At 46.6% G+C, this 25135-nt stretch overlaps 1 protein-coding gene across 3 annotated transcripts in view; it reads right to left on the bottom strand.

Annotated features, from left to right (window-relative positions):
- The window catches only part of ONECUT1 (one cut homeobox 1), a 44741-nt gene extending 23588 nt beyond the window's left edge, over positions 1–21153 (bottom strand). For 2 of the 3 annotated variants that reach the window (XM_001928991.5, XM_021095149.1), the window contains exon 1: positions 19554–21153. In XM_001928991.5, the coding sequence (XP_001929026.1) occupies positions 19554–20658 (1105 nt within the window). In that variant the 5' untranslated portion in view covers positions 20659–21153. Of the gene's footprint in view, positions 1–5987; positions 6127–19553 lie in introns of all 3 variants that reach the window. The other variant, XM_005659590.3, reaches the window with a different exon arrangement.

Below are 25135 nucleotides of genomic sequence, written 5' to 3'. Positions count from 1 at the left end.
TCAACATCATCTGGGAGCATGAAGGAGAGGCTTATTCAAGATGTACATTCCAAGGAGTTCCCGCTGTGACTCAGCAGGTTTAGACCCTGACACTGTCTCTCTGAGGATCTGGGTTCAATCCCTGGCCTCGAGCAGAGAGCTAAGGACCTGGCATTGCTACAAGCCAAGGCATAGGATATGGTGTTGCAGGGGCTGCTGCAGCTCTGATTCATCCCTAGCCTGGACACTACATGTGCTGCTGGTACGGCCATAAAAAGAAAAAAAAAGTACATTCCAGAACTCTATCCTTTCCCTATTGAATTAGATTCTCTGAGAAAGTGGGATTCACAAGCACATATTTTAATGAAGCTTCTCAGGTAATCTAGAATAAAGTTGGAGGAAGTTCTGTCATTAACTGATAGAACCTCCTAATCCCAAGGGGCAGAGGGGCAGAGGGACAGAGGGGCAGCAGCTGTGGAGCTGGAGAGCACCCCCTCTGGCAAATGAGGGTCCTTCACACCATGCCTCCCTTTTCCTCCTGGTTATCCACCAGGCTGGCACAGGGGCAGAAACTAACAACTGGGGGCTTAGCTTCTTTTACATCCCTCCTCCCTACCCATGCTGACAAAAGGACCCTGATTAGTCTGCACTGGACCTGTTTAATGGCTAATTACATTTAAGATATTTTTAAAGTATTATTTTATTTTATTTATTTATTTATTTATTTTTGTCTTTTTGCCTCTTCTAGGGCCGCTCCCGTGGCATATGGAGGTTCCCAGGCTAGGGGTCCAAACGGAGCTGTAGCCGCCAGCCTATACCAGAGCCACAGCAACGCAGGATCTGAGCTGAGTCTGCAACCTACACCACAGCTCACGGCCACGCCGGATCCTTAACCCACTGAGCAAGGCCAGGGACCGAACCCGCCACCTCATGGTTCCTAGTCGGATTTGTTAACCACTGTGCCACGATGGGAACTCCTTTAAAGTATTATTTTACATAACAACATGTGGGCACAGAGGCACACAACCATCCACATATCACAAGCCTGTGCTACATATTTCAGGCTGTGCTTCTCAAATTTTACCATGCCTTTAGAATCACTTGAGAGCCTGTAAGAACACAGATGACTGGGCTCTTCTCCAGAGTTTCTGAATCGGTAGGATTTCTAAAAAGTTTTCAATTATTTTTTCTTTTCTTTTTTTTCTTTTTAGGGCCGCATCCCAGGCATTTGGAAATTCTCAGGCTAGTGGTTGAATCAGCTGCCAGCCTGTACAGAACCATGACTTGTCTGCAACCTACACTACAGCTCATGGAAGCACCGGATCCTTAACCCACTGAACAAGGTCAGGGATTGAACCCTCATCTTCTTGGATACTAGTCAGTTTCTTAATCCACTGAGCCACAATGGGAGCTCCACAAGTTCTCAAGTGATGTTAGGGTATATGGAGAGGGAAAGAATTGCAAATGGAAACTACAGAAAAAAATTTTAGCATGTTTGTTTATTTTATGGTATGAGTGAAACAATTTTAGAATTATTTTGGATATATTACACGATTGAGCAAATGGGTAAGTGTGTGTGTGTCTGTATATTTGGGGTAGATATGTTATTGGGTGCTGGGTTTTCACTATAGAGGAAGGGTCATAAAATTACAGAATGAGGGTGGGCAAGGAAAAAATCCCATGGGGATATATTGCAGTTAGATGTGGAGGTACTTGAGTAAACTCGTGATTTTTTTTTTTTTTCGTCTTTTTGCCATTTCTTGGGCCGCTCTCGCGGCATATGGAGGTTCCCGGGCTAGGGGTCGAATCGGAGCTGTAGCTGCCAGCCTACGCCAGAACCACAGCAACGCAGGATCCGAGCCGCATCTGCAACCTTCACCACAGCCCACGGCAACGCCGAAACCTTGACCCACTGAGCAAGGGCAGGGATCGAACCCGCAACCTCATGGTTCCTAGTCGGATTCGTTAACCACTGCGCCACGACGGGAACTCCTAAAATCGTGATTTTAAAAATAAGTATGTAAGCATGCTTATGTGCACATGTATATTATGTATGTATGAGTACTTATGTATATTTCTGTTTGCATGTGTAAATATATGTATGTTTTTCCTGTTTTTTTCTTAGGGGTCCAAAAAAAAAAGCCACCTTAGTAGCCAGGACCACATCTAGTGCCCAGGCCTTCTTAATCTCTAATTCCATTCCCCGCCAGAATGAATCAGGGCTTGTCACAGAAAGGGCAGATTCTAGGCCTGGGAAAGGGTAGGTAACAGATGATCTTAGAACATCTTATTATGACAGCAAGTAAAAAAGAAGAAGAAGGAGAAGATGGGAAGAAGGAGGAGGAGGATGGGGAGAGGTGGAGGAGGAAAAGGGGGAGGGGAAGGGGAGGGGTGAAGGAGGAGGAGGAGGAGGAGAAGGGGAAGTGGAAGCAGACGCAGAAGAAGTCGAAGAGAAAAAGGAGAAGATGGAAACTGGTCACGAGAACACGGAGCCAGATTAAAGTGGTTCCCACTGGTCAAATCTGACACCGTTAAAGCACCAAAATAGGTAAGTAGAGGATGGAGTTAGAAACCACTGGGAAAAAAGGAATGCATGAATCTCCACCAATAACAAATGAATAAGTAAATGAGAGAGGAGGGGACTTTTGCTCACAGAAGGTAGCTGAGAGCTGACTGTCAAACAAGGAGGAGTACTGGAGATGGAAAATCATTTTGAAGCCGTCATGATAAAGAGTAGGTCAGGAAAGAATCAATAGATGCTAAATCCATGGGGAATTTTGATGAGGCGTAGAATGTTTGCATGATTTTAAAGTATCTCCCCACAGATTGCTTATTAGTTGTGAGAGAGAGAGAGAAAGTGATTATACAGTAGCGAAATTAGGCAGCCCCTCAACCGGGTGATCAAAATTAACTCAGCAGTTAAGTGAGAGACAGACAGACTTCTGGGCCTCCAGACGTACTCCCCTGAGGACATATCTCACCCATCAGCTTTCTGTGCAAGAAAGCACCACCTCAATCTCATCACAGGGAAACATCAGATAAAATGAGAAACACCTTTTTTCAAAAGTGGGGACTGTATTCTTCAAACATGTCAATGTTATAAAAGGTAAAAAAAAAAAAAAAAAAAAAAAAAAAGGGTGGAAATGTTTAAGATTAAAGAAAAAAGGAGATACGACATCTTAAACCCAGGTCGGATCCTGTACTGAAGAACAATGCTGTGAAGAGCATTACTGGGTCTATGGACAAAAGTGAGCTATCTGGCTACAGAAGGGGCTATCTCTCCTCTTGGAAATACATTCTAAAGGGAGAAGGGTGAGGAGCCATGGTGTATGTAAGGTAATCTGAAATGGTGCATGAAAAAAATTCTGTGCATATGAGAGGGTTTGCATGGTGCACAAATGATAAAGCAAATAGGACAAAATGTTAACAATTGGTCAACTGGTGGGTAAATGGTATATGGATGTTCTTTGTACTATTTTATTTTTGTATCTTTTGAAAAAGTTGAAAAAATCTCTAAATACAATTTTAATCATGCTTTTGAATAAAATTTAATGACAAATACGTTTGATAGTAAATTATGAGTTCAATTTGTGGAAAATAAAAATTTTAAATATATCTTAAAGGAAGCAAATTGACAATATAAATAGGTATCATTTCTGGTTTCTGGGTTTATGGATGATTTGATTCCATAGTACTGTTTATAGTGTTTCATATATTTCAAGGTTTCTACATTAAGCATGTATTGCTTTAATAATTAGAGAAAAATTATTTTCAGGAGGAAAATAAATATTCAGTAAATTTATGTATAGTGTTGCCAACTGCCATGTCATTGATTAATACTAGCAAAAACAAAACTAAACAAAAAACCTGAAACCATTGAAATGTCCAATGACAAGAAAGGTTATTGGGAAGGTTATGTAAACTATGATACTTCTAAAATATTATATAGTCATAAAAATTTACGTCTATCCAATGAATTTATGGACCAACCTAGTGTCCAGAAATAGAGCATTGGTTGAATTATAACATAGCTGCAAAACATAAAATGCACAGAATGTTTTCTGACACAGATTGCTCCAGGAGCAAAGGGCAGGCTTTTACCTCTTTGCTGTCTCGTACACTGTAAACACCCTACCTATACATATCTGCTGAAAGAATAAATGCTATTCCCTAGGTGTTGGAAGAGGGCAGGGATGATGGAATTACCAGGGGGTTTTATTGTCCCCATTATTTTTTTATGTATTTTCAAATATTATATCAAATTTAATAACATGAGATTTTTAATTTAAAAGGTTTAACATAGTATGTATGTATCAACTAACAGAAAAGATTGGAAAAATGTTCACAAAAGGAAGGTTATCTCTGCCATGGGCGGGGGTGTTACAGATGACTCTCGCTATTTATTTTCTTGATTACTAGTAATAGTTTTACAAAGAAGTTATTTTTGAAAAGCACTGGAATTATAAAGTAAATTATAAAAATAAGATAAAAGGTGCTTGTACGTGATAAGTATGCAACAAATGGTAAGAAAAAAAAAAAGTTATATGATGACAAAAGCCTGATCCAAAATTATATATACACAGTACAATAGTTAACTAGTTGGGAAAAATGTCTGTCTTTGGGTTGAAGGCAGTGCTCTAAAGTAATATAGTAATTGTGTCTGGATGTTGTATTACTTTAAAATAGGGAGGCTGGGTGGGAGATAAAATATATTTCTATAAGCTTAAATTTTGAACTACATTCATTCATTGAGTTTTCCTTCATTGAGTTGGATTAAGGGGACCGCCAATGAAGCACATAAGACCGTTTTCAATATACCCAGAAGGGTGGTCACCCTTCATTGCTCAGATAATTGCACCAGACAGCACCTTGCTAGGCATGAAAATATATTTCTAGGAAGGAGTTGTCAGTCAAAGAGCAGAATTAAAGGAAGCAAGAGGTATTCACTGTTTTCCCTAGAAAGTTATTGTCTGGGAAATGAAAGGGGCCCTTGACAATTTATACACACACACACACACACACACAGAGGAAAAGCCATAGGCTATTTCTGCAGCATACATGAGAAACTGGTAACAGGGGTTGCTTCTAGGGGCTGGGTGACTACGGGATAGGTTAGGAGCAAAACTTGGTTTTCTCTGTATACATTTTTATGTCCAACTTTTAAAAATGATGTGCACACAGTAAATTTTCAAAGATAAACATTTATTAAAAACAATGCTTTAAAAAAAAATCAGGGGGGAGTTCCCGTCGTGGCGCAGTGGTTAACGAATCCAACTAGGAACCATGAGGTTGCGGGTTCGGTCCCTGCCCTTGCTCAGTGGGTTAACGATCCGGCATTGCCGTGAGCTGTGGTGTAGGTTGCAGACGCGGCTCGGATCCCACGTTGCTGTGGCTCTGGTGTAGGCCGGTGGCTACAGCTCCGATTCAACCCCTAGCCTGGGAACCTCCATATGCCGCGGGAGCGGCCCAAGAAATAGCAACAACAACAAAAAGACAAAAGACAAAAAAAAAAAAAAAATCAGGGGGTGCTGTTTGCTGCTGTGGCTCAGCAGGTTAAGAACCTGACATTGTCTCCGTGAGGATGTGGGTTCCTTCCCTGGCCTTGCTCAGTGGGTTAAGGATCTGATGTTGCTGCAAGCTGTGGGGAAAATCACAGATTTGGCTTGGATCTGATGTGGCTGTGGCTGTGGCTGTGGCCTCAGTTGCAGCTTCAGTTCAACCCCTAGTCTGGGAACTTTCAAATGCCACAGGTGCAGCCGTAAAAAAAAAAAAAAAAAAAAAAAAAAGGGGGGTCTCATGGGCATTGAAACTATGAAAACTAAATTAGAGAAAAGCAAAACTTGTTTTCTTATGTAAATATTCTTGACCTTAGAATGGTTAGTTTCCATCCCCAAATGACTTGAAAGTGATTAACAAGACTTGCCAACACCTGTCTGTCCCTCCAACAGATCTATGCTTACCCTCCTCTCCTATTGTCCTTGGTTATAGACAGAAGGTGCCTGACTCACCGCCACTGGGGATTACTTTTGTTTCTCAGCTGGCAGGAAGAGATCTGGGCTAGCCCTTTGCACTGGTTCTTCATGGATCCTCTGTGCCCAGTCCCAGGCAGTAGGCTGGAATGAGGGGGCCCATTACCGCCCATGAACACTGGAAAGTAAAAGCCAAACTCAAGGGGCTGAACCCACAATCTTCACCTCAGGAGCATCATGCTAACATCATGTTACCCCATAAAGTGACGTGTTCTTAGGAGGCAGAGACAATCTACCTGATTTCACATCTCAAACCCATGCAGTGACTTGAGAACCCACCTCTCTTCAGCACATGCTTGAGAGTATGGGCTCTCCTGAAATGTTATAGCTTTATATTTACATCCACATGGCTCCCTATGACTAAAGGTGTATCCAAGCACCCAGCTTCCCAAGTCAGAACCACAGGGGCCAGGTCTGCTTTCCTTTTTGCTTTCTACTGACTTCTCAATTTTACTTTAGAAATATCTCTCCAATTTTGCCCGCTCATTTTCTCCACCTCTGCTGACAACGGCATACAGTCAGACCCACATCATCTATTGCTACCCCTCCAAGCTAGTCTCCTGCTGCTGCTACTTCTATTGTTTCACACTAGGCCTGCTTTCAAATGCATAAGTCTGACAATTTCAGTCCGCTAGACATCACCACTTCTTTCAGCTCCTGCTTCCACAGACCCCAGCTCCTTGTGTGGCACAGATATACAAGGTCCTATGTACTCTCTTTTCAGTCTTCTTTCGGTTTCCTTCCTGCCACCACATAATGGTATTCCTACCTATCTGAGTCCTCATCGACACTGTAAGTGTTTATTTACCTGCACACACCCTCCCATGAGCTCCTGCAAGATACCACACAGGGACACATCATGCCTCTTTTGAGCCCCAGCACTTAGCCCTGTAGGAGGCGCCCCACCTGCATGTGGGAGAAGGAAGGAAAACGGACCTTCTGAATGATGTAATAGAACCCTTGGTGATTTGAATGTGCACAAGAGCTTCCTGGGGATCTTGTCAAGATTCAGATTCAGTAGGTCTGAGAGTCTGCATTTCTTACCAGTTCTGCTGCTGGCCTGGGGCACACTGAATAGAAAGGACTTAGAGAACAGTGATAATTTTTCAGATGGAAGAGAGTATGGACACAATTATTCCTATAGGAATCTTGAATTTTTGAGTGAACTTTTGATTTCAAAAGAGATAAAAAGTAAAATATTGTATCATGATATAATCTTTATATATGTTATATAAAGATATATATCAATAATAAAGGGGCAAAATATAAGTAATTTGCTCTTAAATTCTCAATATCAATATTCCTTTTTTTTATTAGAGTTGATTTACAACGTTGTGTTAGTTTCAGGTGTACAGCAAAGTGATTCAGTAATACATACATATATCTATATTTTTCATATTCTTTTCCATTATAGGTTATTACAAGATATTGAATATAGTTCCCTGTGCTATATGGAAGGTGTTGTCTATATATTTTATATATAGTACTTCTCAATATCAATATTCTAATTGTCAGCATGGAGTTAGATAGATTACAATCACCTGGTAGGCTTTTTTTTTTTTTTAATTGATGTTCCCAGGCTAGGGGTCAAATCAGAGCTGTAGCTGTCAGCCTACACCACAGCCACAGCCACGCCAGATCTCAACCAGATCTGTGACCTACATAGCAGCTTGCAGCAATGCCAGATCCTTATCCCATTGAGTGAGGCCAGGGATCAAACCCGCATTCTCATGGTTACTAGTTGGGTTCTTAACCCACTGAGCCACAACAGGAACTCCTACCTGGGAGACTTTTTTTTTTTTTTTTTGGTCTTTTTGTCTTTTTGTCTTTTGTTGTTGTTGTTGCTATTTCTTGGGCCGCTCCCGCGGCATATGGAGGTTCCCAGGCTAGGGGTTGAATTGGAGCTGTAGCCACCGGCCTACACCAGAGCCACAGCAACGCAGGATCCGAGCCGCGTCTGCAACCTACACCACAGCTCACGGCAACGCCGGATCGTTAACCCACTGAGCAAGGGCAGGGACCGAACCCGCAACCTCATGGTTCCTAGTCGGATTCGTTAACCACTGCGCCACGACGGAAACTCCTACCTGGGATACTTTTTAACCAGCATACATTTTCTCCCCACCTCTCCATCACCTGATTTGCTCCCTTAGAGGAATATGAAACCCTCTGTCAATCCTGTCCCATTACAAAAACTAGAGCCTTGGAGAACGCTTTTATTATTGATGAGAAGATGTTGTGGAGTTCCTGTCATAGCACAGCAGAAACAAATCATCTAGTAACCATGGGGTTTCGGGTTCTATCCCTGACCTCGCTCAGTGGGTTAAGGATCTGGTGTTGCCATGAATTGTGGTAGAGGCTGCAGGCACAGCTCAGATCCCATAATGGCTGTGGCATAGGCAGGCAGCTGTAGCTCCGATTAGACCCCTAGCCTGGGAATCTCCATATGCCAAGGGTACAACACTAAAAAGTTAAAAAAAAAAATATATATATATATATGTAGTGTCACTCAGCTGTGCTGCGGAAGAAAAAATCTTCCAGCTATATAATAATGCAGATCCAAGAAATCTTTTGCCAAGAGGTTTCAGCCCACATGTTCTATTGTTTGTTCCCTCTGCCTGAAAACCTCTTTCTTTATTTCTGAACAAGTCCTGTTCTTTTTCTAGATCTTCAAAAGTGTCCCTTCATCACACCCCAAACTGTTCTTTCTTGGCACAAAAAAGCAACCAAGAAACAGCTATTTGTTCTTCTCTCCCCCTTGACTATGAGTTCCAAAAGGTAAGTCTGTTGTACCTGCCATCCCTAGTACTGAGCACAACCTGCTGAGGCTGGTACTCAAATGAATAAAGAGGGAACTATTCTTTCCCCATCTGATGAATCTTCCTCCTTCACATCTTATGCCCTGTCCACAATTAGTCAAATATAATTCCTAAGAGGGCTGACATTTAGCACAGGGCTAGGCTACTGGGTAAATGACAACTCATATGTCCTGGGGTTTGTTTGGTCCAACCTTGTTTCTCCCCAGTGTTAAAATTAAACAATATTTACCTCTTATAAAATGTGTCTAGGAAGCACAGTAACAAAATGAGCACCGGTGAAGGTAGCACCTGACTAGAACCAACAAGAATTAGAGCTTCAGCTGACTATAGAGCTATGAGGGTACTCTCTCTTTTTCTTTCCGGCCTCCCCCCAGCAGAGGTAACCATTCTTAGGAACTTGAGTTTGTTATACCTTTGTTTCTAACAGCCTACTTATGTCTCTCTAAACAGTAAGTTGTTTAGCATTGCTTACTTTTGAGCCTTGTAGAAATGATATTGTTCTGGTGTGATCTTCTATAGCTTGCTCTCTCTTTTTAAAATTCAACATTGTTCCTAAGAATCAACTATGTTGTTGTGTGTAGCTGTGCCTCATTACTTTTCATCACAATATACTACAGCATTATATGACTACATCACAATTTATTTTGGCAGTCCTTGTCAGTGGACCTTGGGGATGTTTCTGGTTTTTTGCTCTTAGAAGAAGTGCTGCCCCAAACATCCCTGTACTTGTCTATAGGAGCACCTATGAGTATTTAGGCTCCATAACAAGGAATAGACTTGGTTCAGGTGTAGTTTCAGGTTTATAAGATAATATAAAATTATCTTTTAAAGCAATGGTGCTAATTTAAATTCCCAGAAGCAGTGCCTGAATCCTTGATGATCCATATCCTCACCAACAACTTGTATTATTAGGATTCAGGAATTGCAACCTCAAGATGCAGCATTTCTGGCTAGATTTCAGCACTCCTAACTGGACAGGCCGTTTCCTCCTGGCCATCTGACAGGAGAGTTTGATCCGAGACTGTGCCCAAGAGATGGGCCCCTGGGCCTTACACCTTGTTGAATCCTGACTTTGGGACAGAACACCAGATTGAGATAAGAGACCCTGTCATGGATACACAGTCATCACAGAAGGCAATCAATCACAGAATGTGGGATCCAGAAGGACCCTAAGGTCAAACCCTTCACTCTACATTCAAGGAGACCAAGGCTCAGAAAGGTTAAATGACTTGACAAGTTCTCAGAGCTAATTAGTGCAAGAACCTGTCTCTGGGGCTCTCAATTCTTAGACTAGGGTTCTTTTTTTAAAAAATGTGTATGTTTGGTTTAGTAATTTAAAATGCTATAACACAATCTACTAAATTAAAAATGACTGTAAATATTCAAATAACCACCAATTTATTTTTAAAAGGTAGTTGTTTAAATGACTGATGAATTTGATAACTTCAGCTTCTTTCCTAATGAACAGAGGTAATATGGAATGTCAATAGGATAACTAGGGGAAAGGTGCAATTTCCACAATTATGGTTTTCAACAGGCAAATTTAACAGTATTAAAAGACACCAATCTCCTGGAGAAAATAATCTCCCATTTTCTGACTGATCATCCTCATCCTTGGAATATCCCCCTGGGCAAATAATAGGCATGGCCTTATATAAGAAAGATATTTTGGAAGGAAGGCAAAATTCAAATGCAATAAAATTTCAATCCATCCTTCTCTTCTGAGTACTCAAAATTAAGCTATCATAAGAGGCTGGGAAATGTTTGTGGACATTATGACAACATAGCCTCAGTAATCTGATGGTGTATAATCTCAGAAGCCTTTACATGCAAATGTAGAAAAACTCTAAAGTGAGACCGATTTGCACCTGAGGTACTTAGCGCTCTTGAGAGTGTTCACAACAAGCATAACTCTGTCCCCAGGCATCAAAGGCAGTAAAATTGCAACTGGGAAGGGGAGAAGGACAGCTTAATAGGAAAGGTGTTTGTGTGAAGGACAGTGGCTTCCAAAGACTGCAGGAGAAATTTTCATTCTGGAGCTGTTTACTTCAGGGACTCTCTCTTCTCCCCTCCCTTGCCCAAGTGCCTGCTCCTCTCTACCCTGAGAATCCCTTTGCTATTTGAAAATATCTTTTGTTTTAACAATGTCTGCAGGCTGGCAATAAAAGCTTTCCAAGAGGCATCCTCTTTTAATGTCAGGATAAAACTCAGGAGCTGTTTATTACTTTGGGGTGGGGGCGGGCTTGGAGGGAAAGAAAGGACATCTAGTAATTTTGCTAGGAATGCTGACTACACGGTATGGAGGTACTCCTGGTTCAGGTTTTCCTCCCAGCAGTCATTTTAATCAGCACTTCCCCTATTTAATGAGCTTGTAGTGCCATTACATAATCACCCAGCTCACTGGATTAATGATGAAAAGAGGAACTGATTTTTCCAGTTGCATCATTTGAAGTAAATGTTAACTTTCTTTCTGAGTCCTTAGTTAACCGCATTAGTGTGACAAATATGTCTTTGTCTAGCATAAGTAATTAGAATTTAATCACTTTAACTGCATCTTAATTACCCCAAATGAATTGAAAGGACATTTAATAGCAAAGATTAAATTGCCTTAATGAACGATTTTTGTGACTCCATCAATACTTGAATCGCGTTAGCCACTCCTCTCACGCACTTCACCTGCAGTGAGCACGGGGGTCACTAGGTGGCGCGCTTCGCTTGTTTATTTATTTAATTTCCTCCATTGATTTGTTTTAGAAGACATCAGGAAAGAAAGCGAAAAGCACATAGTTTATTATGTTCCTTTGATAACCTCTCTTTGGGACTATGAGATCATCACCAGATGCGAAACGAAAGCAGCGATTTCAGAAAGTGTCGATTCTGAGTACCCTGCGGCATTTGCAAAGGGAGATGAGAAACATGGATAACTGGAAGCCTCCCTTGCTTTGAGGGAAATTGTAAGTTTCCCTCTGGATGATTGCCAACATACATACAGAGTTTAAGTCAATTTATTATTTTTTAGTGCAGAGTCCTAAAACATGAGTAACAGGCAAGCTTGGAATAGCAAGACAGACACTGATGTGAAGCCAAGAAATGTAATTGCTGTGCAAGTGCAGATCAGAACACCAATGCCTGAAAGTATGGGAGGTTTGGGCCTTTGGGCCCTCCTCCAGGCATGGGTCCCAATGGACCAGTCCTACCCACAGAACACATTTAATGAGATGGGTCTTGCCTGTCAATAATTGTTTAAGTGAACAAATGGATAGAGAGACTTTGTTCCACATCTAGCTCTGTTACTGCCTCACATTCCCTCTGGCTGCTTCTTCAAAAGAGCAATAAAGAGTCTCTCTTATAAGTCTTGAGTAAAAAAGAAATAAGTTTCCACAAGCAACTCTCTTTGAGAATCCCAGAGGGAATTCTCCAATCTTAAGAACTTTACTATGCAGAAACTTTCTAGATTGATGTTTATGACAGTGTATCAGACATTTCTAAATTCTGGGTCCACTGACTTGGTGGACTTGAGCCTGTAATCGAGGCACTGGGTGAAGGGTAAGGGGGTTCTGGCCTTTGAGGTGAGAAAGCTGAGATCAGGGCCTCAGTGATTTCCAGCTGTGTTACCACAGTAAGTTCTTAAACCTCAGTGAACAGAGAAAGAAGGAAAATAATGGTAAGTACCTTATAAATTAAGGGCTCCCAAACTTTGCTGCACATTAAAATCACCTAAGAGCTTTTAAAAAAATTCCAATGCCCAGGTCATGCCCTATATCACTTACACCAGAAATTTTGAGGTTTTAGCCAGGAATACTTTTTTAAAAGGATCCCTAAATGATTCCAGTGCATAGAAAAATTTAGGAGCCACTGGCACTGTATTAAATGAGAACATCTATGTGCCTAGCATAGGACCCAATAAAATGTACACAATGGATACAAGCTCCTTCTTTATCAGTTGACTTTCTTATCACTTGCCAAGACAAATCTATGGGTTGTACTTTTGGGTCTGCTTCTGCTCAGCTATTATCAACTTGTTTCACATAAAGGAGAAGAAAATTTATAGAAGCTAATTTGTTCCAACTTTATGATCATGTAACATCTTTTGAAAGGAACGTAATGTGGGCGATTCTATATCAAGACCCTGTGATAAAACATAGAGTCATCTGATTGCATCAAAACAATCAGATTGTCCTGTATTTAGTCATTTAAGGCAATCCTAGCATTTCAGAAGAAGATTAAGCTTCATAGATATTCACACACTTGTGTTAAAATAAAAATCTGGGAAAATCAATTGACAGAAGACAGGATTGTGCACTAAATTCATTCACATTAGAAATCAGTTTTTCTCCTTTTACTGAGCTCTATGAGGCTGACATTTTCCATGTAGAAATAATGCGGCTTTCTTCTTCCCAAAGTGCTTATCCCTCTTATGTAAATAGAGGCATAATGAAAACAGCATTTAATGCATACGTGTTGAATTGTTTTATCCAGAATTATAGGAAATCTACCTCTAACTACCAGGACTTCAGTAAGACTCTTCTTCTCTTGTTACCCTAGCTTGGGGACCATTCAATTTTACCAAGAATGTGGAAACTCTTTTTTCACAGGGACTGAAATGAAACTAGTCGTTTCTCATCCAATCCTTCCAAGTTCCTTGGTTGACTTAAAATATTAAATTGGTGTTCATTCCAAAATATGGGGCTGACAAAGAGCACTGAGCACTGTTACTTGAAGGGCAAGGCTCCTAGCCACAAATTTTGAGGAGCAAGATACCTGAGAACCTCCTTTTTAATTACCCACCTTCATCAGACTCGAGGATTTTCTTTCATACAAGGAAATCAAGAATAAAATTTACCTATATACTCTGTGAGAAATTTTTCTTCTGAGAACTTTGGGTAACAGCATCTGTTTGATTAGCTGAATCTGCCAGGAATGTGGAAATGATGACATCAAAACAGCTCATGTAACAACCTCCTTAAAGACCTCGTAGATTAGAGATGACTATAGATTTTCCCCAGCACGGATCAAAGGGACTGAATTGAACGTTTTAGCTTAATGATCCAACCCCTGTCACACCCATAGGGACTTGAATTCCGATTGTATAAGCAGGTGTGCACATGCGCTCAGACGCACACAGAAAGCTGCTGAGGAGGGAGGAAAAAATCAACCACCTGATCAAGGAGGGTAGGTTTGACCTTTTCTACTACTTGATTGTGCAGTGTCTCACAGTTTCTCACAAACCTCTCCTTTCCTCACTACAGCTCTTCAACGCCGTCCTAGCCAGCTTCCAGGGGCAGAAGAAAAACCTAGGCAACACGCTGGCTGGGCCCTGTCCAGGGTCCTGACAGTGCTCGGGGCCTCCAGGCCTCTAGGCCTAAGAGTGCCGTTTCACCCACCCCACTAGAGAGCAAACAAAGACCTTCAAGCTCAGAGCCTCAGGGCAGCCTTCTAACTCCCATCAGTTAGCTGGAGGGGGAAACAGCAAAACAAAGGAACGCTAATACACCCTCCCATCACTATACCTCCAGCTCCAACCTCTGATTTCAGACTTCTCTACTATGACCCTGATAGTCTCAAAAAAAAAAAAAAAAAAACATACCAGCAAAAGTATAATTTGGATACATATTCCAAATATGCTTCATGTTTGGAGAGGTTACAGTTGGAGTTTACTTTTTGTCTCATTAGCAGGGCGATACCCAGTCACTGTTTAGGGCCAAGATCGATCCACTAGGTATCTTTTTCTTCTTCCTCTACACTTTCTTCCTATCAAAACAGTTATCGTTTTGAAAATCACTAGGACATCTTTGTTTTAAAAACAAAGCCTCTCCTTTCCGCAGCGGGTTGAATCACCTACGCTTGCTTGAGTGCCTGGCCCCGTGGCCCGCAGGGGGCGCACGCAGCTGCTGCAGCACCACTCAACGCGCTACCGGGGGAAGGTGAGTCCGAAAGGAGAGCATCAGAGAGGTCAGGAGTTTAGCTCCACGCGGCGCGCTGAGCGCCCAAAGCTTAAAGAAAGACGCAGCCTTGGCTTTGAGTCCCTTTGCTGCTACAACACAATCGTGCTATTGTTGACATAGACCGTCCCCAGCGCCAGTTGCAAAACAGTATGGCAGGGCTGGGTCTCTAGGGACTGCTGCAGCCCAGGGACAGGAGAGTTGCTCTGCGCAGACCCGTTTGCCTTTCAGGCGCTTCTAAAGGTCTCAGGGCTACACTGGCTGACAGGAGAGCCAGCCGTCCTTGGAACAGGGAGTAGAGTTTATTGTCTCAGGCAGCCAAGCTCGATGCACTGACACTACGTCACCATACAATAACCGTCAGGCCTCCTCAAGCCCCAGCAGCAGGTCTCCTCCACTCCAAACGATCAGCCTCAGTCTGCACCACATGCACACTTAACCCCACAGGCTCTTTCTTCTCCTCCCTGTAGTTTGTGCTCCCCAGTGGGGACTGCAAGAGAGAACTATTGTCCCACAACCTCAAGGGGTCAGGGATGGGCTGTGAGAAAGCCCACACAGAGCCTTCTGGGAATTGTCCCTCAAAGAGAGACCAGTTCAGCTGGTGTGTGAGGGGTCCCTAGCCAACTCCTTGGGAACATGGTCACCATTAAGCCTGAGGTGGCGGTGGTGGGGGGGAGCTCTAGACTCCTAGGCCTCTGCCTGAAAACTGCTTAGCCTCCAGGTCTTGCTGGGAGAATACCACAAAGCTTTGGAGGTGGTGCTCTTCCTGGGCAGACAGACCCCCTCGCCCTGGGGCTGTGAGGGCGTCAAGTTAGGCCTCGCCCCACTGGCTCTTTGTCTGGGCTACAGATGGCTGGGAGCAGCTGCACTGTCCAAGGCCTGCAGGGCCAAAACTTGGGGGCGTGGGGCAGGGAAACCAGTCAGCTTGGCACCTTCTCCTCCTACTCTGGCCCAGGAACCCTTCAAGTTCCTATATCCCACATGCCCAGGCCTGGCTTTTCTCCTGGCCTTGTCCAGAGTCTTCAATGATTGGGGGAGTGGGGTTCCCAGGTCTCAGCATCACACTCCTTCTGGTGGCCCAGGAAAGCAAGGGGATAGTTGAAATGTCAGCCACTGGGATAAATATTAACAAAAAGCAAATGGACTTGTGCGGGGGCCAGTTATCAATCAACCAGGCTGCAAGGCCACTTATGGCAAACATGGCCCAGGTTGGCCCAGGCGAGACTTTCTCATGGTCACCTCCTGGACAGACTGTCACTGCCCCCCCTCTTTCACTCTGGCCCTTTCCTTCCAGGCCCAGGCTCTTCTCCAGCTAGCTCTGGAGCCAAGTCCTAGACATGAAAGAGGCGCAGTCCCAGGTGCTAGAGACCTGCCTGGCTCCCCAGCGCTGCCATCTGGAGGTTCTTTGCTTCCAGGTAGCACAGGTAGGAGTGGCCCAGCATCACCCCTGCCAGACGCCGCAGCCTGTTCAGTCTTCTGAGTCTTTGGTTCAGCACCAGCTGGTGGGCGTGCATAGCAGCCTCTTCCTGCACTGGCAGCTCCCTTGGTGTGGCTAGAGCCTCCTGGAATCTTTAATTGGAAACTAATCTCCTTGCATCTAAATAGACACCGACATCAGAGGCGGGGCACCATGCACCCACCTACCCACACAGCGGCAGCCCACCCTCCTCACCTGGGATGAGAACGCGGCGCAAGCCTGGTTGCTCTGCACTTTAATGGGGCAGCAGCAAGTATTACATTGAGGGAACGTATATTGATTTTTTTAAAGGTAGTTAATTTGGTGAGAATTTCCTTCTGTCTCCCGTCTTCCACCAGCCAATGTAATTTCGTAAAGAGAAAACATCTCTCCAAACATGCTGCCATATGAGGAAGGTTTTGACCCTCTACAACAGCCTGCTAGAACCTGGAGTACTGGGAGGGGTTGGAAGAAGCCATTCTCCCGCCACCCAGAGAAGGAACCGATCTCAAAGGTTCTGCCTCGCATGGGGTAGAAACTAGTTTGAGGGGTCTCTGAGTGCCACAGCAAGCAAAGCTGTAAATGGCACCTCGGTGAACGGGAGCTGGCGATGGGGAGGCGGCGGCAACGTTCCATAGCTGCAGCCAACATGCCCTGCAATCCATTTTAAGTCACCCGCAGTCAGGGCTTACCCGAGATCATTCGAAAGGTTCAGGAAACGGCCTCACTTTTTTTTTTTTTTTCTAAATGAAAATGTTAATGGGGCTGCTCGTTGTTGTTCAGAGACTTAAAAATAAGTCGCGATCCTTACTGCCTAATGGAATTGATCCAAACTGGCTCCGCACGCGCCCGCATCCCAGCCTGCCCCACCCCTTTAATGAAGTTAAAGAAAGGAAGATGGAAGAGGCGACGCTCCATCCGGGTTTTAGGCTTTGGCGCCAAACACATATCCCGGCATAGTCTCCAATTTTTCTTTTTTCTTTTTCTTTTTCTGATGAAAAGCCCACGTGCCTCCGTCCAAAGGCTGGGCATGATTCGCCACTGGCTGCTGGGTGCCAGGCAGCGGCCCCTTCAATAACCTCCGGATCGCTTAAGCCCAGGCTCGCATGCCGCCGAGTGCAGGTTGCAGTATTAGGGCTGCCCTCACGAGGAGGTCAGAGGGCGCTCTTATAGGGCAGGGCGCTAAGCAGGTTTCTAGGGCTCTGGGAGTCGTCTCTGAACCTAATTTGTCAGTCTGTCTTTCCAGGGGTTGATAGGCCTTGGGGAAGGAGCGTCATTGGAGCCCTGGGCCAGTGCCTTCACGGAGGGGGAGAGGGACTTCCTTGGGGTAGGGCTCTCCATTTGCACCTCTTCCTTGCATCCCCCTAGCCCTACTAACCCGCCTGTGTGAGCACTGCCTGGTAAAAAGTGTCCTGCAGCAGAACTCGAGGCTGGTGTGGGCTTGTGAAAAGGTGTCGACTACCTTGGGTGCTGGTAGAGGCGGAGCAGCCAGGGAGAGGTATAGTCGTTTCAGCCATCCTTTCTAGAGCTTCAGCTGTTTTCGGGTCTTAGTCAACCCTTAGGGTAGGGCACGATCTGGTGGCCGTGCACAGAGCTAGAGTGGAATTGCGGGAGCCCCAGAGGGTACACCGTTAACCTCTTCCTTTCCCCTGCTGTCTCCTTATCCCTGCTTCTCCTGGCTTCTAGGCGCAGGCTGCAAGAGTCCGCATGGAGACTTCGCTTGGAGCCATCAAGCTCGGGGCTGGGCTAGAAAACCTGGCGAGGAAGAGATTCAGCGAGTGCGGCGCTTGGGCAGGGAGGCCACAGGAACCCAGACCCCAGGAGTGGTTTGGGTCTTAGCGGGCTTGGAGTCGCAGGCTCGCAGGCACGCCGGCACCTGCCTCCCTCTGGTTTCTCATTGGCCAGCACGAGGTGGGGGAGGGGACCCTGGACTCTCGCTTTGATTTTAGACTGTGAAACGGCTCAGTGCCCCCGGCTCTGAGCGGATTGACTGTCTCTCGTTCTCTAGGGACGAATTAATGGAGAACGATCAGTTAATTAACAAACCCTCATTCCGGCTTTTACCTTTCTCTTTGCCAGGACTCAGTCTAGGGCGCCGAGTTGAGATTGGGTTGGGGCTGGGGCGAGGGTGGGGGGTGGACGACAGTGGCGGGAAGGCGGCTGCATGTATTCAGGAGTCAATCAACTCAGCTCGGATATCATCAAACCGAGTACACCTGGGTTGCCCTTGGCTCTACCTTTCCGCTTGTCCTCCACTCTAGGGAGTCGCCGAATCTGCTTAAAATCCCCAGTGTGATTCAGGCTGGGCTCATTTGTCCCCTCCGTCAGTCGGCGGGCCAGAACCTTTCCAGTACCTTAGTCTGGGAGCTTCCCAGTACCAGAGAGGCTGGGGGAGCTGAGCGCTGTGTCTATGCAGCGCCGCCGTTACCTTCCCGCCCAACTCGGAAATGTCAGGGCCTCGGAGTTTGGGGCACTGGAGACTTCGGTTCGCAGACTTTTTTCTTTCCCCACACTCTACCCCCTGCATGGGGATTCAGACAAGAATTCATGCAGAGAAATAAAACAAGATGCGACGTGCTAGGCGAGTCGGTAGCGAAGGCGGTCCCTGGGCTCAGCTGGAAGTTCCCTTGTTGCTTCGCCGCCCTCACCTGGACCTTGACACGGTCCGCCTCGCTCTCTACAGCGGGTCACAAACGCAGAGTGTGTTCTAACCCTTACAAAGCGTCCGCTCCATACACCCACAGCCGCGCGGCTTTGGAATATTTTGCTGGAACTCCCAGAGTACCCACCGCCAGCTCCTCCAACTCTAACCCGGCGCCGCTAAAGTGACCCCGGGAGGGGGTGGCGGTCACTGCAGCGAGTTCAGCCAAATATTTGCGGGCAGCTCCTGCGCGCTTCAACCCAGCGCCCGGTTATTTGCCAGGAATACTGATTAGTAGCACCTATGCACATTTCCACGCAAGCATCGCCTCCCTCTCCCCAAACCTGGAGTGCTCAACCCAGAAGGGATACACAGACCGTGACTAGCCAGGTGCGGGGATTTCTCGCCTGTCGTGAGAGAGCTTCCTGCGCTATCTCCAGCACAAATGCGCCCCCAGAATCAGACACGTAGTGCCACTCAGCTCCTGGACCCTTCTACACCCCAATGCACTGAAATCTGGAAGAAGATGTCTGCTCCCAGAAGCCATGCTCTGGCTCTTCCAGCCCCAGGGACCCCCTCTCGGGGAGTGAAGCATGCACAGATCTCTCTCTTTCCCTGCCTCCTTAGGTGCCTTCAGCTTCCCCAATACCTTATCCCCCCATGTGCCCAGCTCCTTGGCCAGCTCACCTGCTAAGCGGAGCGCAGACATGCGCTGGAACTCCGGCTCCTGCAGCCACTTCCACATTCTCCGAAAGGTCTCACGGCCAGACTTGAGTTTGCTCCAGGGTTTGGGGTTGCGCAGCAGGTCTGAGAGGGTCCCTTGGGAGCGGCAGAGCACCCTCTGCGCGAAGATGGCCTGTGGGATGCTGTAGCGCTTGAGCTCGGTGGTGATACGCTGCGCCACCTCTTTGGTATTGATCTCTTCCATTTGCCCTGAATTACTTCCATTGCTGACCTGCGCACCGGTTACCGAAGGGTTGGGCTCCCGGGCGGTGCCCAAGAGTTGCCCGTGGCCCTGGGCGTTCAGGTGGGCGTGGGGGTGGTGTGGAGGAAGGCCGTTGATGGGAACCATGCCGGCCGAGGTGGGCGTGAGGTGCTGCTCCCCGTGACGGCCGAGCATGGCCGGGTGGTGGGCTTCGAAGCCGTTGGGGGTGAGCATCTTGTCGGTGGGCATGGCGGCGCCTGGGTGGGCATAGTGCGGGAGCCCTTGCTGGGAGTTGTGGATGCCACCCAGACCAGACCCAGAGAGGGGCGAGAGGCTCTGACCCATGCCGGCCACGTCCTTGTGGTAGGGGGTATAGAGGTTATTCATGGAGGCCAGCCCGCGCTCGTCCCGCATGAGCGTGAAGCTACCGCTCACGTTGCCTGCCAGGCGCTGGTGGTGGTGCGGGTGGTGGTGATGATGGTGATGGTGGTGATGGTGGGGGAACTTGTCCGAGACGGTGGAGATGGGCGGCAGCGGCTGCAGAGGGGTTAAGGTGGTGTAGGTGGTGGGCATGCTCATACCTGGGGGAGTCTCGCAGGCCATGGTCATGGTGGGGTGCAGGGGGCCGGCCAGGCTGTGCTCGGGGGCCCGATGGTGGTGGTGGTAATCGCCGCTGCCGCCGCCGCCGTCCAGCAAGGACGCCATGCCCATGGAGCGTGGGTGCGCGGGGGGCAGGTGGCTGCCACGGTGCGCCACAGAGCTTCGCGCGTGGGGGCTACCGCCCAGCAAGTCGGCTGGGGCAGGCACCGGCTCATGGCTCACCCCGTGCAGCTCCCCGATCGCCTCCATGGTCAGCTGCGCGTTCATCGTGATCCCGGCGAGCGGGCTGCGGACACAACATCGATGAGGCCGGGCAGAGGCGGCGAAGGGGCACGCAGTCCGGTCTTCACATCGGCTGCTAGCGACTGTTGCCTTCCTTCTTTCCTCTCACTGTGGGGCTGTTTCCCTCTCAGTGAGTCTCGCCGTCCCTCTTGCCCCCACCTTCCCCTCTGCGTCCTCCGCGGTTTTTTTTATTTTTTTAAAAAAATATTAATTTCCAAAAAGGATCCGCGCAGTTGGGCGAGCTCAGTGCCCCCAGCCCACCCGCCCCGGCCCCCTCTCACCCCTCTCCTTCTTAGAATTGTGAAGCCCCCGGCTCCCCTGACGCAGCCCGCGCGCCTTCCGCGGCTGCTGCCTGCCCGCACCGCTGGCCAGCTCCAGCCATGGCTCGGTTACTGTTGCAGACTCTGTGGCCGCTGTTCCGCCGCCGCCGCCGCCGCCGCCGCCACAGCCGCCGCGGCCCGCCCTCCCGCCAGCTGGGCGCAGCGCGCAGGCGCACGGATCGGCCCCGCCCCCTCAGTCCCAGAGCCAACAACCGGTGACGTCCCCTAACAAATGAAGTTGGGCGGGGGGGGGGCCTTACCAGAGGTGCCCAGCCGGGGGCGGAGGGAGCGACGCGCACGTGCGAGTGCCTAACGTAGAGCGCGACCTGGGACTGCCACCGCAACCCCGGGAAACTTGGATTACTCTAGGATCCCTCGCCTGTGTGGGCTCTCCTCCCAGCCCCCGCCCGCACTTGCTGGGCTAGCATCCCTGGTGGCGCACTATGCCTAGAGAGCCATCGCCCCTCTTACCAGTCGCTGTCTCCCGGTTGGGGTTGCCTGGGGAGCCTCAGCTTGTGTCATCACTCTTTGCACCCTGGCCTATTTCATGGGAGGGCTTCTAGGAGTCCACGCTCTCCCCATCTTCAGATGTTTGGCCTTTTGCGGGGGGAGGGGAGCAAATATCTCAAAGGCCTTGGTCAATCTTGCCACTGTTGACCGGACAACCTCTGTCATCCATCCCTAGTAATTCTCTGCCTACCCTTCCAAGCTCCGCGAAGAGGAGCACTTAGTGCCAAGAGACCCGGCACCGGCCATACCTCGCAGTCCTCCACCGCCTGGATCCTTCCCGGGCTTAGCTGATAATTAAAGTGGCGCGCCGCTTCGTGCATGAGTGTGTGTGTGTGTGTGCGTGTGCGTGTGTGTTTTATGAGTGCCCTGGTGGGTTCCCATATTAACTCGTGGTATCTGATGGTGCTGCCGAGACTCGAGCTGTTCCTACGGTTTCTTCATGGCCCTACTGCTAAAGCACCCAGAGGCCGCTGCTTGTGGGAAGAACTGACGCCGGCAGGGTGGACTAGGCGCGCCGGTCTCTGCTTGGCCCGTAGGGACGCCCTCTTCCCGGCGTCCCTGTGAGAAGCCTCCAGATTTGAAAATCAATTCAGCTTTGGGCGTAATTGTTCGCTTCCCACAATCAAGCACCAATCCGGAATCGAACCTGGTCCTTAGGCCTGTTGGGTACGCGTGGGGAGGCCCCCAGCGTGGGACGTACACCCGGTGGCCACATGCCGCCGGCTTTCTTTCATTTACAAAAGAAAGAGAAAAAAAAATCCGTAACAAAAGGCAGAGCGTGTCCGCTTAGGTGCTTTCATCCCTCAGAGAAAGGACAGATGTGCTCATTGTCCGGCCCTTGGCAGTTACAACCGGGTCAGCGCCAAGCCTCAGCCCCAGGCGAGCGGTGGTCACAATGGGGGACAGCTTCTCAGAGCCTGGGTATCTGGGCTCAGATATGGAGCAAAGTATGTGTGGCCTACACTGCACCAAACTCAGAGCTTAGGTTCTTTTCCTGGGGCACAGGGTTGGAGCCCACAAGGTGTTTTTGCTGGAAATGTTCCCAGATCCTAGGAGAAGTCAGGGTGGTGGGATGGTAGTGATAGTGGTAGCTGAGTCCATTAAACAAAAGCTTGGGCCAGCCAACCCTTGGGGGAACTTCCCACCAGCTAAGTCATGAGCAGGCCAATCTCTTTGCCCATGTCCCTGCCACAACCTCAGCAACACCATGATCAAAGCAGGTCAAGGCTGGTGGGTTCACTCTACCCAAATTCTTTGAAAGTAGTCATGATCTGAGAGTGGTTAACCAGGTTGATTTCATCACCACAGACACCCTATTTTGTCCAAACAATGCCCTGAAAATGTGGGGGGGGGGCTCCACCTCAATGGACTTAGCATCAACCTGCATAGTGAATATTTAGGAATTTAAAACCTTCTTAGAATAAAAAGTCTTTGGGAAAAATACACTGACATAAAGGAACTCAGAAAACAAAATTATTCTATTTAAACTTGTATTTACATCTATCTCTTCATACACACACACACATAAGCATAAAACATATTTTCTGCCTAGTGGATCAAAATATGTTGGTGAGAAGCTGAATCCTTGGTTCCTTATTGTTTTCATTCTCTTTTCTTATAACATAGAGCATGTAGATTTCATGAGACCAAACAATGGGTTAAAGCAGAAGGCAGTCTTTGAGCTAAACTGTTACCCCCTACATTTAATTCCCCCCAAAAGATTGATTTGCCCTTATGACAACTCTTTTCCCAAAAGGGAATTTGTTAAAAGAAAAAAAGAAGTAAATACCACCAAGTGCACAAATTGTTCATGGTTTTCTCTTTGTGTAACTAATTAGGGACTTGATCCTGGAAACCCTCCTTCATGTGAGGCTCCCAGCTGAGCCCCTGGAGTCTACCTGAAGAGAGCTGGGATCAAGTGAGCTCAGCTGCCTCCTCCTCATGAAAATGGGAGTTTAGGAGTTTGCAAATCTCCCTAATCTTTCTTGGCTCTTCATGCCTTTTATTTAACCTTTGTTTTCCTATAGTTGACTGAATTGCAGTGATTTCTCAGAAACATTTTATCCTTACTCAATGTCTTAGAAAACATTCCTATCATTAACAAGGTGTGATGGGTGGGGTGAATGCTCCTCTTAGGTCTAGTTAGTGAATGTGCATGTATGAAGGTGTAGGGGACAAGAGGGATGGAATAACTATTTATTATTTTGTCCTTCTTTTCCCTTCCCTCTTCCACTGCCTAGCAGAATGCCTTGCACCTATCAAGTGCACTATGGAAGATTAAAGAGTCCAAGGAGGGGTCCTTTGAAATTACTTGATGAATCTAGTGTATGCAATTACAGGATGCTGTATAGTTTCTTATAATAGCCAAGAAGTTTGAAGGGAGGACTTGTTGTCAGCTGGTTAGATTTGAGAAGCTGCAGGGAACATAAAGGAAAAAAAAAGTGTCAATTACCACATTTCATACACGTATACATTTAAGAAAAAGTGAAATAAGACAATGGACTGGATGCCTGTGGCTGACAATAGTTTTAGTGTGGAAATAAGGATTTCAGAATGCTTATCTTTTTTGTAAATGTTGGGATGCTGCTGGTAGTGGTCAGGCAAGCACAATTCTTCCCTTGCTGGGTGGGCTAGAGCTTAGAACAGAGAATGAGATTAAAATGCTGGCCACAAAGTTCTCTGAGAACCTTCTGTCAAATTCAGAGTTACTGCTTTAGTTCTTTTTTTGTGAGTCACAGATGTAACATATGGTCCAGTCCCAGTTTTCAGGACCATTCCACAGAAGGGTTTCTATCCCCTCTGAGCCATCAACTATTTACTTCCTGTTCGTTAACCACACAAAAGCAAACCTGAGTGTCAGGGCAGATTTTCCCCAGGGCTCTAGGGAGAGGCTGACTCCTTGGCTAGAGCCTCATTATGGAACTCACCAGCATTTCCGATATAGCAAGTCTAGAATTAAACACTTGGTGAAGAACTGTATCTGTGCTGTCTGGCATAGAAGGGCACTTGATAACTATGTGTAAAGGATTTGGTCCTGGGTGCTTGCTTCTGGCCAGGTTCTACTTCCTGTCTTCTTCCTACCTTTGCAGAAATTTTATTCAGAAATTTTCTCTTGGCTTAAAATATAACACCAAAAAAAAAAAAAAAAAAAAAAGTTCAGAGGAGGTTAGCCTGGTGATTCTCTATTGACAACAATAAAAAAAAAAAAAAAAAAAAAAAAAAAAAAAGGTCAATGACTTCTCTCCACTTCTGGGCCCCAAGGAAATAGTAACCAATTATTCTATTCTATCCCTCTTCATCAACCTTTAATCTTCATATGGGTTTTAGTCATCTGTTTGGTTAACTGTTTTCCTTCTTAACATAAATTTTGATTTTTGCTTATGACAATATATATTTTTTTACTTTGTTTTGCACTCTCCTTTGTTCCATCTCCCACCAACACTTTCCAAAACCAAAGCGAATATGCTCTGGTAAAGGGCTTTTTGACAGCTCTTTACAAATCCAGCTGACTCCAGGTTCTAGGAGATGCAGAGGGCAGCCACAGCAGTGGTTCCAGGACCTCAGACCCCTGAACATCTCTGGTTACTTCCTTTCTTAGACCATTCGATAATCTAGAGGCAGTTTCTCTTGAG

The sequence above is a fragment of the Sus scrofa genome, chromosome 1, assembly GCF_000003025.6.
Source record: "Sus scrofa isolate TJ Tabasco breed Duroc chromosome 1, Sscrofa11.1, whole genome shotgun sequence".
Classification (NCBI taxonomy): domain Eukaryota; kingdom Metazoa; phylum Chordata; class Mammalia; order Artiodactyla; family Suidae; genus Sus; species Sus scrofa.
The sequence above is the reverse complement of the archived record's forward strand: the minus strand, read 5'-3'. Positions and strand labels throughout refer to the sequence as shown.